Raw genomic sequence first — 15,047 nt, 5'->3', positions numbered from 1 at the left:
AGGATATTTTGCTGATTTAAAAAAAAAAATCAGAGCAGAGCATATAAACAGGCTAATTTTCTAATATTCTACGTCAGGAAACAACAGACTATGCTAGACCTGTGGTGTTTGCTGTTCAAGTGGGCCTACAAGATCCAGAGAATGAACCAGTTCTGGATGACAGTTGGCCAACTCTTTTGAGGACGGAGGTGAGATGCATGGTCTTCAGATTCTAATAAAACAGTTGTGAAAAATTCTATCACTTAATAATTTTATTAAAGAACTTTGTTCTTGTTTCGATCAGCTGCCTTTCTGGAATGGCTGTGATGAGGATGACCACTGCACACCGGACCTGTCTTTGCAGAGTACCACCGACCTGATGACGCAAAGGTTAGTACACATCCAAAACAGTGTGGGGTGCAACACTACACTTTCTTATTTACTCTGTTCAAACCTTGACATTTGGGTCACAGTTTTATTTCAGTTTGGTTTATGATATGTATATTACACAACAACAACAAAAAAACTAAAAATTCAGAAAAAAAAATATTTTTAATTTGCTAAAAAGCAAGTAACAATGAAGAAACCCCTTTTAGATGGCTTATACTAAGCCAGTTGTAATGTTATAAAACAATGTAATAATACATACTTCTTAAATTTACCACTATGTGTTTAACACTTTAGGCTACAGGTATGCAGCGTTTCACTTTCCCTACGATTCGGTTCATGTTGTTAAATATGTTTTGGTTTTAAAACGGAGAATTGTGGCATCCCTAGTGCATACCAATAAGCAGTGACATATTTACATTTCAAAAATGAGTGCTTTGTCCTCTCTTTCTGCACCTCAGACAGTTCTGTGCACAGCATGTAAAATCTCTGGGTGCCTTCTGCCGCCATCAAAGTGAGGACAAGATGGAAGAACCCCTGAGAGTGCTGGAGGGGAAGAGAAGGAAGATGGTGGTCGACATCAAACTGGAAAACAAAGGAGAGAATGCCTACAATGCTCTCTTCAGGGCTACGTACTCTGCCAATCTGCTCTTCTCAAGCCTCATCGTCAAGGTATTTTGTGTTCACCGTAGTTTTAAGGAAGAACACATCTTAAATCCATTTAAAATCTCATCAACAAATTTGATTGAAAACAACATTTTACCTTTTTTTGTATCTTTTGTTTTTATTTTTTGTATTTTTAGGACAAGTCGGATATCAAAATTGAGTGTTACATAAGTGACAAAACAAAGAATGAGAAGATTTGCAATGTCAGTGCCCCGTTCATGAGAGCAAAAACTCAGGTGAGACAATTTTCACTTGTTTATTACTTTTATTGAACATGACTTACGTTTTGTTGTAATTCTGCAGCTGTAAAACTTAAAGTTTTTGAGTCATGATAATAAATAATTTGACTTTAGTCATACAGCTTATTTAGTTAAGTGCATTATTTAATCTTGTACAGCTAAATTTTGATCTAAAGAACTTGTTTTTTAATTGCACCCATTATGTGTTTGCATAAAAGTCATTTAGGTGCAAATAAATTGCATTTTCTTCCGTTCCGATTTTAGGACTAGTGCAAGGGCTGCAAAATGACAGAAATAAATTTACATCATATGACTACCACAATTAGTGGTTTAATGGAGAAAAGAATATAATTTTGCTCTGAGATCCTTTCTTTTGGTTTTGACAGAATTTTTCTAAACATGTGATCTAATTTCAGCTATGTTACTTTTAGCTGCTCATTGAGCAGAGGACAACTCAGAAATATGTTATTATACAAAAAAGGATTTTATCCATCTATTTTACAAGTAAACTTTTGACTAAATTGACCCATATTTCTGTCCAAAACATTATGTTCAGCAAACTGTTCAATCCCTCTCAAAATAACAAAACAAAAAAAAGATAGCAAAAGTGAAATGTAAAGTTGATAAGTCACTATCTATCTCATGAATGGACCTGAACTGAAGTTAAATTAAGAAAAGCCTGTTAGAATTTCTGCTGGATTGAAATGATATTGTGGTTATATGCAGATCAGAAGCCTCTTTATCCAACCTCTAAATTCAGGAAGTGAAAGAGCCTTTCAATTGCAGAATACTAAACAGACCTGATAAAATCTGTGGAGTTTTAAAGGTTATTGGAGTTCGAAGATTAATATGAAGATGAAAAGAACCTTTTTAAAGGGTCAAAAAATGTTCCAAGATGATGCATAGTAGTTGATTTAATTATTGTTTTAATTAGTCAACTGGAGCTGTTGACATTTCACCTCTTCTGTGAGAAGTTCATGAACTGGTTTATATGCTTTTGGAAGTGGGAGTAAGGCCAAAGCCCTCATTTTATAGGTTATGAGATAATTAGTGTGATAAACGGTCTAAGTCATTTTGCTTTAAAAGTTCTTTTGTCCTTTGTCTAAGGCAGTGGTTCCCAAACTTTTTCTGCAGGGCCCCCCTTTCTGAAAATTAGAATATTTTCGAGCCCCTCCACACTGACACAAACATACAAATCCTTTGTTTCTAAACTCCACCCCCCCCCCCCCCCCCCCCCCCGGCAATACCTCCGCACCCCCCAGTTTGGGAACCACTGGTCTACGGCCAGACGTGTTTGTTGGCTCCTCTGGTTAAAACTAGTTTGTTGGATTCAAGAGTTGCTGTAGATGGATGGAAGATTGTAAACAGTTGACTAAATTGACTTCAATTTCTGTCTAAAACATTATTTTCAGCAAACTGTTCAATTCTTCTTAAAATAAGGATTGTACCAGGATTAGAAGATGGTCTTGTAGACGACTAGATCGTGTACAGTTTTGTTTTCCTCGTCTGAGCTGATATTTGGCCTCAAAACTGTATGGCTGGATCCAATGTTGCTCATCATTTTTGTCACACTGCTAACATTGGGTTAGTACGGTGGCCCAGAAGGGTCACAACACAACACATTAACTTACCTCACAACACATTAACTCACAATCCTCTACTGGGCTGAGCAGCTAACTACCTAACAGAAAGTAATGTCACAGTGAGCTGTGGAGGGAGCATGTTATTGCTACAAGAGAAGCTAGCAGCAGTGTTGCCAGAAACTTTGTCTTTACTACGGTTCTCCTTCCTCTAAACACACACAATATGAACACACACTCCTCCCTCCGCTCTGACACCCCCTCTGTCGCTGCACGCGCGCTCCTCTCCTCTCCTTTTTTCCGCTCTGTCCTGTGTGTGGTGTGTGTTGGGGACTGCACGTGCCTGTGTGAGAGGACGGAGCGGACAAAAGGAGAGGAGAGGAGCGCGCGTGCAGCTCCCTCCACAGCTCACTGTGACATTACTTTCTGTTAGGTAGTTAGCTGCTCAGCCCAGTAGAAATTTCAGAATAAAAGCACTTCAATTGCTGCTTTACTTCCGTTGTGAGTTAATGTGTTGTGAGGTAAGTTAATGTGTTGTGTTGTGACCCTTCTGGGCCATGAGTTAATGTGTTGTGTTGTGAGTTAATGTGTTGTGTTGTGAGTTATTGTGTTGTGTTGTGAGTTATTGTGTTGTGTTGTGAGTTATTGTTTTGTGTTGTGAGTTAATGTGTTGTGTGTAAAGTTAATGTGTTGTGTGTAAAGTTAATGTGTTGTGTGTAAAGTTAATCTGTTGTGTGTAAAGTTAGTGTGTTGTGTGTAAAGTTAGTGTGTTGTGTGTAAAGTTAGTGTGTTGTGTGTAAAGTTAATGTGTTGTGTGTAAAGTTAGTGTGTTGTGTATAAAGTTAATGTGTTGTGTTGTGACCCTTCTGGGCCACCGTAGGTTAGGGGTGTCAGGGGCTGTAAGGTAGTGAGAGAGCATGTAAACAGTCCCAACAGTCCCAACCACAACTCAGAGGCTAATTTCGAGCTACTGCCACTCTGCAGAAACTATACCCTAGAAAACGACAGCTTCTTTTTAAAATTTAGCCTAAAAAACAACATCATCCTAATTTATTGAACGCTTTCACAATAGATCAACAGATTATTGAACTGGGACTTTCACAAAAAATGCTTCTTTTACATCTTATTTTCATAATCAATAAGATTCACCATCTTCACACGAATAGTTTGTGCCCTTCAGGACGAGGTGTTTCTTCAAAACCCGATTTATAAGATTCATCAATGTTGCTAGGCTAACCGCTCTACACAATGAAAATAGAAATTGATAGATAGTCAATAGTAGTAATCATGTAAGTAAACTAGATTAGGGGAGAGAAGTTCTCATGCATTGGGCTTCCATAGGCCTGTTGTCCCACCTCCCACTATGCATGCATGACACTTTTATTTTCAAAAGTACCAGTTTTGGCTTTGTAAATAAGAAAAGGCTCTGAGTTGCAGGAGCCCAAATGTTGTTGTTAGTCGTGTTGTGTCCAGTGATTAATATCTAAATATAGTTAAAAGGATCCTAAAGTTTCCAGCAACTACTTTGAGCATGAACCCATCTGTCCCCTTTTACAGGCAAACAGAAAAAAGGCTCAAAGTTGTGCTGATGTCTTAGCAACAGAGTCAAACAGAGCAGAGACAATGTCTTTTACTCTGTTTTATCTCAGGTGAGACTGACCCGTTAGTCCCCTCATCTGTTCCTGATTCAGTTCTGCTGAATCTGAGCCAGTCTTCTGCAGGCTTGAAATGTCAGCTCTATTTATGAGACTGCCCTTTCAAGAGGACTTTAAGGCAAAACCCCTGGATTTTATGTTAGAATGGACGATGTTTGAATCTACTTTGTAGGGGAGGACACTGATCGTACATCAGAATGCTCTATGCAATTCATTTACACACTTTTTTAAATACATAAGCCATGCTTTTAATCAAGTTCAAGAAAAATAAATATGTATCTGTATTTCCACACTGATAGGGAGTCTCTAGGCAAATACGGATGGATTATTCTCTTCTGTAGGAAACTACCTCACTGCTTTCATTCTGTCAGATAAACCTTTTAACAATTTTCCCAAATCCAATCCTGTAATTCAGTATGCCAAAATAGCAGGAAGAAACTAATCTTCAAAGCTGTCATAAAATGTGCCACTCTGGGTTCTTTTTCCTTTTGGATTATCCGTGTCTCATGGTTTTAGGCAAAAAAAAAAATCTTTCCCTTCAAGATGGAAGTCAAAAAACAGTCCAGTAGATCAAATCTGTAAACACAAGGGGTTTATTTTAATTTAAAAGTTTTCATTCTGGGATCATTATTCATAATTGTCATAGACATCAAGTCTGATTCACAAAGTAAGAAAAGATGACCAGGGGTAAAAACGTTTGTATCTTTTGCTGGTTAGAGGTTGTGCCTGCTAATGGAGATCCTCAAGAATTATTCTGCTCTAATCATCTATGAACCATTTTATAAGTGTTCCTAGTGGTCTTTTAATTATGATGGTGCCATTTTTAGATAAAATCAAAAAAACCTATGTCAATCTTTCAGAGCATAGTTTTTGCAGGAGTTCATTCGATATTTGCCTGTGGACGGGACAGCTTGTGCACAGTAATCCCCCCCACGCCCCCCGGTCCCGTCATCCAGCTCTCCCGCTAACCTACAGCACCTCATAATCCTAACCTGACATTAGTGGTGCAACACAGGCGTGCAAATTTGTATCCAGCCATACAGTTTTGAGCCAGATACCAGATCAGACAAGAAAAACAAAGACATACATGGATGTAGTCGTTTACAAGTTGATGCATCAGAATGGAGAGGAGCAGGGATTTTGTGGCCTGCAGATTGTAGCTCTGACATCACAAGGTTTTCTAACAGCATTTTTTTTTTCATTTGCCCCTGATTCACAAAGATTTGAATAGAGAAATACCAAGACATGCAGTTTTAAGTCTATAATTGTCTTTATATATGTCCTCTATCATCAGAAAAAAATGACACAAGAACCTGTTAAAAACAACCAAAAACATAATTTTCATTGGAGTGCGTTTAAACCTGGAACAGCAGCACAATCCTCCCTGACCAGTGGGAACTTTAACATGTGTCAGTTAAGATGGGGTTGTATCACTTTAACCTTATGATGGAGGACTGTACAACCCCTCTGAGGAGTTTGGTTTTGGCCCCTACACTACATAGATGAGCCCAACTATCATTAGTTGGTACTGTTTTGCGGTATTGCATGTCCAGACAGTAAGATTCCATTCCCATAAGTTGTGCCATTGTGGAGGCTATACGTCAGTTCAGCTGTGCACACATACACACAAAAACACCAAAAGTAAAAATAACCCAAGTTGGTTTGTCTTATAACCCAACTCTGAGGTTAAAAAAGGAACTGGGTTATTTTAAAACTGGAACCAAAAAAAAACTAACTCTGGGGAAAAATGACATAGATTGAGTTAAAATGAAACCACTATTAGCCAAAAATTAAGTATTGCTCCAAAAAGTAACCAAAAAATACATCCAAACAGGAACAACTCAAGAATTGAGTTGAAGAACAGTGTACAAATATCTTTCATAGGACAGAAAATGTTCACGTTTGTCTTTCCTTTTGTGTTTTCAGTATTTTCCATTAAAGAATGATCTTATTATTTATTCTGGCCTATTTTTAATAAAAATTTTTGTAAAATACTTTTTTGGACATCATCTGTGCTTCATTATGGATCAGTCCATCTTCACAGACGACTGCATTTAACCTTGTTATGAATTCTTCTGTGGTCAGAAAGGATCCAAAAGTATTTCCCCTCAATCCAGAAGACTTTAAATAATGCCCAGCATGGCTCTGCTCTTCTTCATGTGCTTTCTGTTGCCAATCCGACCTCCTCTGTCAGACTGATGGAGCGCTGTCTCTGTTTGTGTTTAGGATTCTTCCGTGAGCTTTGATATATTTACACAGCCGTTTTTCTGCAAACTTTCTGTGTGTTGTTCTGAACCTGACTTCTTCTGTATCTCTGAATGTGGCAAGCATTGTTATAATGGGAAATTCTCTGGCTCTATGTAAACAGTACCAACTGTGTAACCAGCTGTTTATGGTCAAATCCCTGGAATCCCAGCAGGTTATTGCAGGCTTGACTCCTAAAGCCATAATGCAGAAGCATTGCTGCTGGAGCATGGAAACAGTAGCATTTATTTACAACTTTGGGTTTTTGTGTTTCTCATTAACAGGGAGTAAAATAAAGCGGCTAATTCACCAAAAGGGATTCACGTTTCTAACTATGCTTTCCTTTGTTTGTGCAGGTGTCATTCCGACTTGAGTTTGAGTTCAGTCATACCATCCTCTTCGACCACGTCAGAGTTGTACTGCAGGCCAGCAGGTGTGAACACCATTTTCATTTCTAAGAATACGCTGACTTTCAATTTTCAGACCAAGCTATATATTCCTAAAAAATAAGTTTAAAGGGAAGAAAGCAATCACTGAAATTCACACATCAGTGGGCGAATGTCTCTACTGTTCTCTCTTCATGCAACCACAGCAGCTACTTTCACACCTGGCACATGACACGTGTTCAAGAACGCACGTTTAGCCAATGGTGTTCACACTGGACTTTCACTACCCAATACTATGCATGTCCACCCCCTATTGTTGGAAGAAGCTTGGTGTGAAATGTCAAAGCAGTGTAAATCTCGTGAAACTTGCTCCAGGCTTTTTATTTCATAGCTCCATTGTGATTTATGAAAGACTTGGTGTAATCGAATTCCGTCCATAGTTATTAATTTCTCTTCAATGATCAATTTTCAAACGGTTAACACTTCTGTAAATTAAAAGGGACATCATCCATAAGTCACTACCAAATCCGAGTCCCTGATTAGTTGGACGTGGTTTAACTTGCAACCTGCATTCTATGACTGCACTTTTTTTGTACATAGAGCCCAAAAATGGTCTTTAAAATGTGCGTAGCTATGCATGGACAGTAAAGTTTGGAACCTTGAAGCATGAAATGTGCATTTATTAGTGTTTGCATAGACTTTTCTTTGAAAGTGGTTGCTTGAACTCGCTTTCCTGAGGATAGTGTGAACGCCGCTCTTTCTACTTCTCTCAACAGTGATGGGGAGGAAATGAACAAAGCTGATAATTTCAAAGTAATCTATTATCCTCTGAAATATGAGGGGGATCTTCTCTTCACAAGGTTCGTCACATTGTTTTTCAAACTTAAAAACTGAAAAATGCTCCTCATCACAGGAACATAGTTTCACGTCAAATTAAATGTATTACAATATATGTATCATAATTAATTTATTATTATTATTTATCATGTATTTTAATAACAATATGTTTCACTTTTGAGTTAATTATTTTTTACTTTCTTAGACATTCTGATACAACTCGGTATGAGATCAAACCTGAGCTCTCTCTGGAGGAGCCTGGAATTACTGGTCCTCCTTTCAATTTGACTTTTCAGGTGAAACTTAATAGCTTATGTTTTCGGCTGTAGTTTGCTGTAATGGAGAACTGGGTTTGGAAGTCATTTACCTTTTGTGCCTCTTGTTATCCAGATTCATAACCTTGGACTCTTTCCGGTGAGAGATCTGCAGCTTGACATTGAGATTCCACAAATGACAAAAAACGGAAACCAGCTCCTGCAGATATCAGATTTCTACTTTGACCAGGTACAGGCTTCATATTTGACCTTCGAGAATGTCAAATAAAGTTTTGTAAAATCTTAAGTACTATGCTTTTAAAGAGATAAGGATCAATCATTCAGCATTTAGTTCATGTGGTGGGGGGTAGTTTTCAACATTAGAGAATTGTGTTTTAAAACTTTAAAGAAGTCAGAGTAAATGCTCATTAAAAATGTGAATCTGGCTCTTCAATAGACTAATAAACTGACGCAGAGATCAATGTCCAATATAGTTTTCATGCTACACATCTGCCATAAAACCATATTATTCTGATTATATGTTGTTGTTATTTTCTTAAAGCTTGAGAGTATTTAAAGGCCGTGTCACACAGCCACTTCATCCATTTTGCTCATTTTCCATGTATAAAATTTAGGTCTTCTGTGATGCATGTCTGATGTCCGTAATTCTAAATGTTTCTTGCATTTGTCATTCGTCAAGGCGCGCAGATGTCCGTCGAGGGTTTCGGCCGTCGTATTTTACGTAAATTCGGTTTTGAGCTGTTCAAAATTTTGCAGTTTGCGCATATTTTATGTAGTTTTTTTTGTGTAATTCAATTATTGTGTACATCTTTTGCAATTGTGCGTGATTCCATGACCGTTCAACTTAAGTCTAATGGCCTTTTCACGCATGTACCACCAATGTATAAGTTTTATATATGATGCATATATTACAAATTACATAATTGACGCACAAATCATTAATGACTTGCATGTAAACAGCTCTATATTCACACACAGCTCATGCTCTTTGCGTGCTTTTATTTGTACTTCTTCTGCAGTTTTAACATAGTTCGTTTGTGAACATTTCACGTAAAAAGCACAACTTTTCTCCCTTTTTTAACGTATATACACGTATGACCAGTTTTCATCTGTGCAATATGCACAAATGTATGTAGTGGCTGAATGACATGACCTTAACCCATCATAACCTTTGGTGACAAAAGTGTAACAGAAACATATCAGAAATCTGTTCTGCAGTCCAATTGGTCTGCGGTATATTCCACATTATTGTATTTTTTAGGAATGTGGGTTCTTATGGGTTAAAACTAACTGGTTGATAAGATAAATCAGATAAATCTTTTCCTCTGAGCTTTCGTTCCAGCAACTGCCATTAAGACATTGCAAGAGCTGCTGAGTTTTAGTGTGGCTGGCATGGCAAACTGAAGTTAGCTCAGTTTCCTTGCAACTATCCTACTACTTTCAGTAGTTTTAGGTCATGTTTTATAGATATCAATGGTTTAAGGATAAACGTTTATGAGCAAAGAAACAGCAAGACATGTGCATTTAGTTAGTTTTGTGAAGATAACTCTTTTTAGAGATTATTACCTGCTCACAGGCCTTTTTGTCCTCTCATGTCACACCTCAGAGAGATGGTACACACTGTTCACTGCCTCAGCATGTGGCACACAGCAGGGCGTCACCTGAGGATCTATCCCGCTTCTCCCGCTTGGTGAGGAACAAACCAATAAAGTCCACTTCCAAAAGGAGAGTTTCATTTCTAAAGCTGCTACTGAACCATGTTTTTGTTGTGTCTGCACTCAGAACCGGTCCAACACCCTAATTCTGCCGATTCACTGCACCATCAATGTTGCTTCCAAGAAAGAATTTGCAGTACGGATCTCAGGAGCCCTCAAAATAGATACTTTACACACAGTAAGTACAGAAAGATGTACTTATGTGTTTGCAAGTTTTGGCTAAACCTCTTAAACTTTAGTTTGATGCACTTATGACCTGTCTATGTTGTGATTTCTCCTTGCAGCTGAAGTTTAAAGTCCTGGAACTAGTAACTAGTGCTTCAATGGAGCTGCCCTCTTCCAGCCCCATGTTGTTACACGAAGAGAGACCCATCAGACATGTAAGTCCACGGCTCCTCTCACTGTAAACCGAGTCTGACTTGATTCAAAACAGATTTCTTAAAAGCATTAGACGAAGATCAGCTTTACTCTGTTTTTGTGTTTGATTTCAGTCTGTTTTTCCTAAAACAATCATTCCAAACACATGTGGAGGAAGTGAAAGCAGAAGGTTTCCTTTCAGAAAAAGTCCAAATTAAGTAAACATTTGCCGCAACAGTGGACTCTTCATAACAAGGGAATGAGTTGCTACTGCAGTTATGAAAACTGTTCCTTAACTGTAGCCTGTAAGCATATTCTGTGGTGCTGAGGGACCGAAAGGACCAGCATGTAGTCATCTGAGCACTGAAGCCAATCTTTGCCGCCCTCTATTGGCCATTTGAGGGTTTCCACTTGTAAAAAAAATTATTTGACTGCAAATGCAAAACAAAAAGTAAAGTGTAAGACACCGCAATAATGTCTCTTTTAAACTCAAAGAGACTGCAGTCCAGTTTATAAAATGAACTGGTCCCTTGTAGTAATGGTCTAAAAAATAAACGTGGAAACTTTCAGCTACTGTTATTAAAAAAAAACTCTAAACAACAGAAATAAATGACCTGTTAAACTGAGTTTTATGAGACCTGGTACACAGACATTAAATGTAGCAAAAGAAGCAGTGACCTATTTTCAGGAACAGGATGATATTTGTATACAAGATCCTTGTGACTCCAGCCAGCTGTCTCCACTTCCTTAATCATATCATCTGGAAACGTGCAGTACAGATTACACACACACCAAGCTTATTATGCCACGCTCTCCAATCCTAAACAAGATATGTTCAGTATTGCTAAAGAAATACTGTAATCTATACATATTTATCACAAGCTATAACTTCTTATTACCTGTAAAACTGGACTGATAAAATTCCCTTACTCCCATGGTTTTCCTTTAAAGTCCAGTTCTAGGTTTGTCCGCTCTGAATCATAAACACACAGAAGCACATGTTCTTATAAACATATTCTACTTTTACAGGTGCTCAAATAAAACTACACAGCAGGTTGCACTGAGTATGGCATCCAAAGGAGGAATGACTCTTTCTTATTTCATCTCCTGACAGATAATACTGGAGATCAGGAAGCAGGGGGATTACAGAATCCCCATTTGGATTATCATTGGTAGCACACTAGGAGGGCTTTTATTGTTAGCTCTGCTCAGCCTGGCTCTGTGGAAGGTAAGTTGCCCTGGCATGCGCGGTTCTTCTGTGCAGGTAATTCACTTCTTAAACACTTTGTGACTTGAAAAAGACTATTTGATCTCTTTACCTTGGATATCGTTGGATTATTAGCTAACTAATTCGATGTCTCAGTGATAAGACGAGTCATTTCAACTCATGGAGCAGTCTGATATCAGAGCAGCTTTTGTTTCATTCTAAAGCTACTGGTACATATACTGTATTTGAGAAGATGTTTGGAACTACGTAGTTTGGCCATGCAAGGCCCTGTGTAGAAGTATTTGTCTTTAAAGTTAAACCAGTGTTGTAGTCGTTAACCTTTCAGAAGTTTTTGGCAAATGTTGCAATTCTTTTCTTTCAAGCTACGTTCACACCGCCCTCGCCAACGCACGCTCAAGCTACTGCTTTCAACAAAAAAGTCTATACGTTTAAGCTTGTTTTGGGCTTCTACATTCAAAGTGTTGAAAGTTAAACCAGGACAAACTTTGACCACTCAGATTTAGTACTGACGTTCAAATTGTGTCTCTTAATTGACTTAAGTGCTAATTGTTTGAAAATTAATCATGGAAGAGAAATGAATAATTGGGGTTTGTGTTTAGCCTTTCATAAATCAGAATAGAGCTGTGACAGAAAAAGCCTGGATAAAGATTAACCAGATTTGCATCACTTCAACATTTCACACAAAGTTTCTTCCAACCGAAGGCTTTTCTCTTGCTCTTGCACAGTTTTCTTAAGTTCCTTAAAAGGCAATTTTAAATAAATAATGGTTTCTTATTATTATTAGGAAGTGGACATGCACTAGTAAACAGTAGAAGAAAAAAGAAGAAGAAGCCCCTTCTTGCTTGTCCAGTGTGAACAACACGGCTAATCGTACATTCAACAATGTATATTCAGGAACGCGCATATCATGCCCAGTGTGATTGTAGCATCATGTGGATTTGAGCTAAAGGAAAATCTTAAATCTTCTGTGAAAGCTTTCTGAAAAATCTGTCTTGAATTTAGAAATTGAATGCCCTTTGGTCATTTGCTTGTAAAAAAAACAAACTAAAAAGCCTTTTTGTTAGTTAGGGAAGCTGAAATGTATCCCAGTGAGGGCATTTGTTGTCTCATCGTTCCTCTTTTCTGACTCCTTTCTCAAACTCAGCTTGGCTTCTTCCGGAGACAGAAGAGGAGGGATAAGGAGGAGCCAGAGACCAACGGGAAGGTCGCTGAGGAGCGGTAACGCTGGCACAGAGGAGACTGTTTTTACAGGAGACGCCACACTCAGGGACTAACCCACCTCCACCTGGAACCCCCAGCAGCTCCGCATCGATGGCCCAGCTCGATCCTCGAAGCATGGTTCCTGCAGATTCAGCACTGTCCGACTCACTCAGTTCTCGTGCACTGTTAGGATGTTAGGGCCTCTTTATTTATGATTCTCTGCCAGTCATGTCGTCCCTCCATGTCTGATAGTTCTGGTTCTTTTCGAGGATCTTTGAAAAAGAAAAAAGCTTCAAATGATCTGATTCCTGACATTTTTTCTTGTTTTGGAACACAATCATAGCCAGTCATTTAATTTGTGTTTTGTATTTATTTAACCTTTAAAAAAAAATGTTGGAGATAAAAAACAAAAAGAAAAGGCTTTTGTCAGGGTCATCACCCAAAACCTACCAAAAATATGTAGATATAGTGTATATTAAAGTTTATATTTAAAGGATTTATTTGCAACATAATCTAAGATAACTTTTGACCATAAACTGTAATTAAATTCACCTGCACACAAATAAGAGCAATACTATCTAGAGAAATTTTACAACTTTAACTTTTCAGTCTCTTAAACATCTGATGCACTTTTTATATTGTGTATAATTAACTTGAATTTGTAAATATTGAAGTGCCTTGCTAGTGGTCCTGTAGTTTGATTTTTTTTTTTCTCATTTTCTCTAAGTGGTTAAGGAGATTTTCTGTTTTAACTTAAGCAAAGTCTGCTTTATTCTAGAGAACCATATGCGACTGTTGCATGCCTCTTACATGCACTGTATCAGAGCAAAGGGTGTGCCGTAAGTATTATTTACAACTTTTTTTTTTTAATAATTGGAAATAAATTTATATGGTGGTTAAAATTCACGGATGAGAAGAGTGGCTCAAACATGATATGTGTAAGTGCAGAATCTGATCCTGGTAATGTGTTGAAGTATGAAGAGCTTTGATATGTACGCAAATAAAAATCGGTACGTGCACGTGTGTGTCATCTTGATAATCTTCTTTGGAAAGAGAAAAATGGAAAATTTGCTCATTACACACAAAAAAGGGGACAGAAAAACTTTAAAAAAATGAAGAGATTAAGGTTTTTTAATAATTTTCCTTGAGATTTCAGTCATGATTGTTATTTTCTATTTTTCTATTGGACCTTTATTTATCCAGGTAAAACAGATAAAGAAATATTACTGTATTTTCAACTGTGGCCTGGCAACCTTTTTTTCTCAAACAACTTTAACTCCAAATTAAACTAGACTTCAATAACATCCTACTGTATTTTTTCTGCTAAAAAAATGCAAAAAGAGGACTTCGGTTTTGATTTATTCATAAAACATCTTTAATGATTCCCACAATGATGCCAGCATGCTGAGAAAACTAGGCTGGAAATTATCTTGGGTGGATTGCGATGTCCTTGAAATGATTAATTGATGTTGATTGTTTTAATACATGAAATGCTTACATATCTTATAGTCTTGGTCTTAATTATGCAAATTTTATAGGAGCAAAGATAAAGGCTAAGAAAGTCTGCTTCTCCAGGGCTCACGGCCCAGTTTTGCAAGGAGTCTGTTTGTATTTTTTGTTGTGTAGAGGTAATTAACATTGAAAACCTCAAATAAACTAAGTTCTTCCTCTGAGAGTTACTCATTGGCCATGATGTCTGTTATCCAAACTGTTAAAACTACATTTGCTTTCCACACAAATCTGTTTTTAAGTAAAGAAATGGTGATTTTTATTTAAATTCGAAGCATTTTGCATCATGTATTTAAACTTACTGTTAATAAACCTTACCCCGTAACAAACCAAAAGCAATTCATATGAAATTTTTAAAATGTTATTAAATGCACAGTATGGACACACCTTCTCATTCAAATGAATGAGAAGGTGTGTCCAAACATTTGGTCTGTACCGTTTGTTATTTCCTGGTTACATGCTAGGCTGCGTGTGTAAAGAAAGATAAAAGAGATAAATCCAGAATTAAACTGCTGTTTTAGGTCAAAAACCTTGTTAAAAAAACTGTCAAAGCTTAAATGAAATATAGCTAGAATAAAAATATCAAGACGTTAAAAATAACTCCAGACAAAATTTACAGTTTCACCTGCCCCTAAAAATCACAACGTAATGAATTGATATCCAATTATTAGTATAATTGTCTGCTTGTCACAGTGCTCTTGCTTTCAACAGGAAAAAAAATGTGTTGAAAAATATTGACCTGTAGGACTGGCGCTTCTGAAACCAAGGTTTCCCAGGGGGCACGATGCAA

The 15,047-nt window shown here is 37.4% G+C and overlaps 1 protein-coding gene across 1 annotated transcript in view; it reads left to right on the top strand.

Annotated features, from left to right (window-relative positions):
* itga11 (integrin subunit alpha 11) overlaps nt 1–14,427 on the top strand; it is a 59,888-nt gene extending 45,461 nt beyond the window's left edge. The window contains exons 18-30 of the mRNA XM_004066955.4: nt 78–188; nt 284–369; nt 828–1,038; nt 1,170–1,268; nt 7,107–7,183; nt 7,913–7,996; nt 8,179–8,269; nt 8,364–8,477; nt 9,855–9,938; nt 10,031–10,141; nt 10,248–10,343; nt 11,435–11,548; nt 12,693–14,427. Of these exons, the coding sequence (XP_004067003.2) occupies nt 78–188; nt 284–369; nt 828–1,038; nt 1,170–1,268; nt 7,107–7,183; nt 7,913–7,996; nt 8,179–8,269; nt 8,364–8,477; nt 9,855–9,938; nt 10,031–10,141; nt 10,248–10,343; nt 11,435–11,548; nt 12,693–12,770 (1,356 nt within the window). The 3' untranslated portion in view covers nt 12,771–14,427. The remainder of the gene's footprint in view (nt 1–77; nt 189–283; nt 370–827; nt 1,039–1,169; nt 1,269–7,106; nt 7,184–7,912; nt 7,997–8,178; nt 8,270–8,363; nt 8,478–9,854; nt 9,939–10,030; nt 10,142–10,247; nt 10,344–11,434; nt 11,549–12,692) is intronic.
* The last annotated feature ends 620 nt before the right edge of the window (nt 14,428–15,047 follow it).

The sequence above is a fragment of the Oryzias latipes genome, chromosome 3 (genome assembly GCF_002234675.1).
Source record: "Oryzias latipes chromosome 3, ASM223467v1".
Classification (NCBI taxonomy): domain Eukaryota; kingdom Metazoa; phylum Chordata; class Actinopteri; order Beloniformes; family Adrianichthyidae; genus Oryzias; species Oryzias latipes.
The sequence above is the reverse complement of the archived record's forward strand: the minus strand, read 5'-3'. Positions and strand labels throughout refer to the sequence as shown.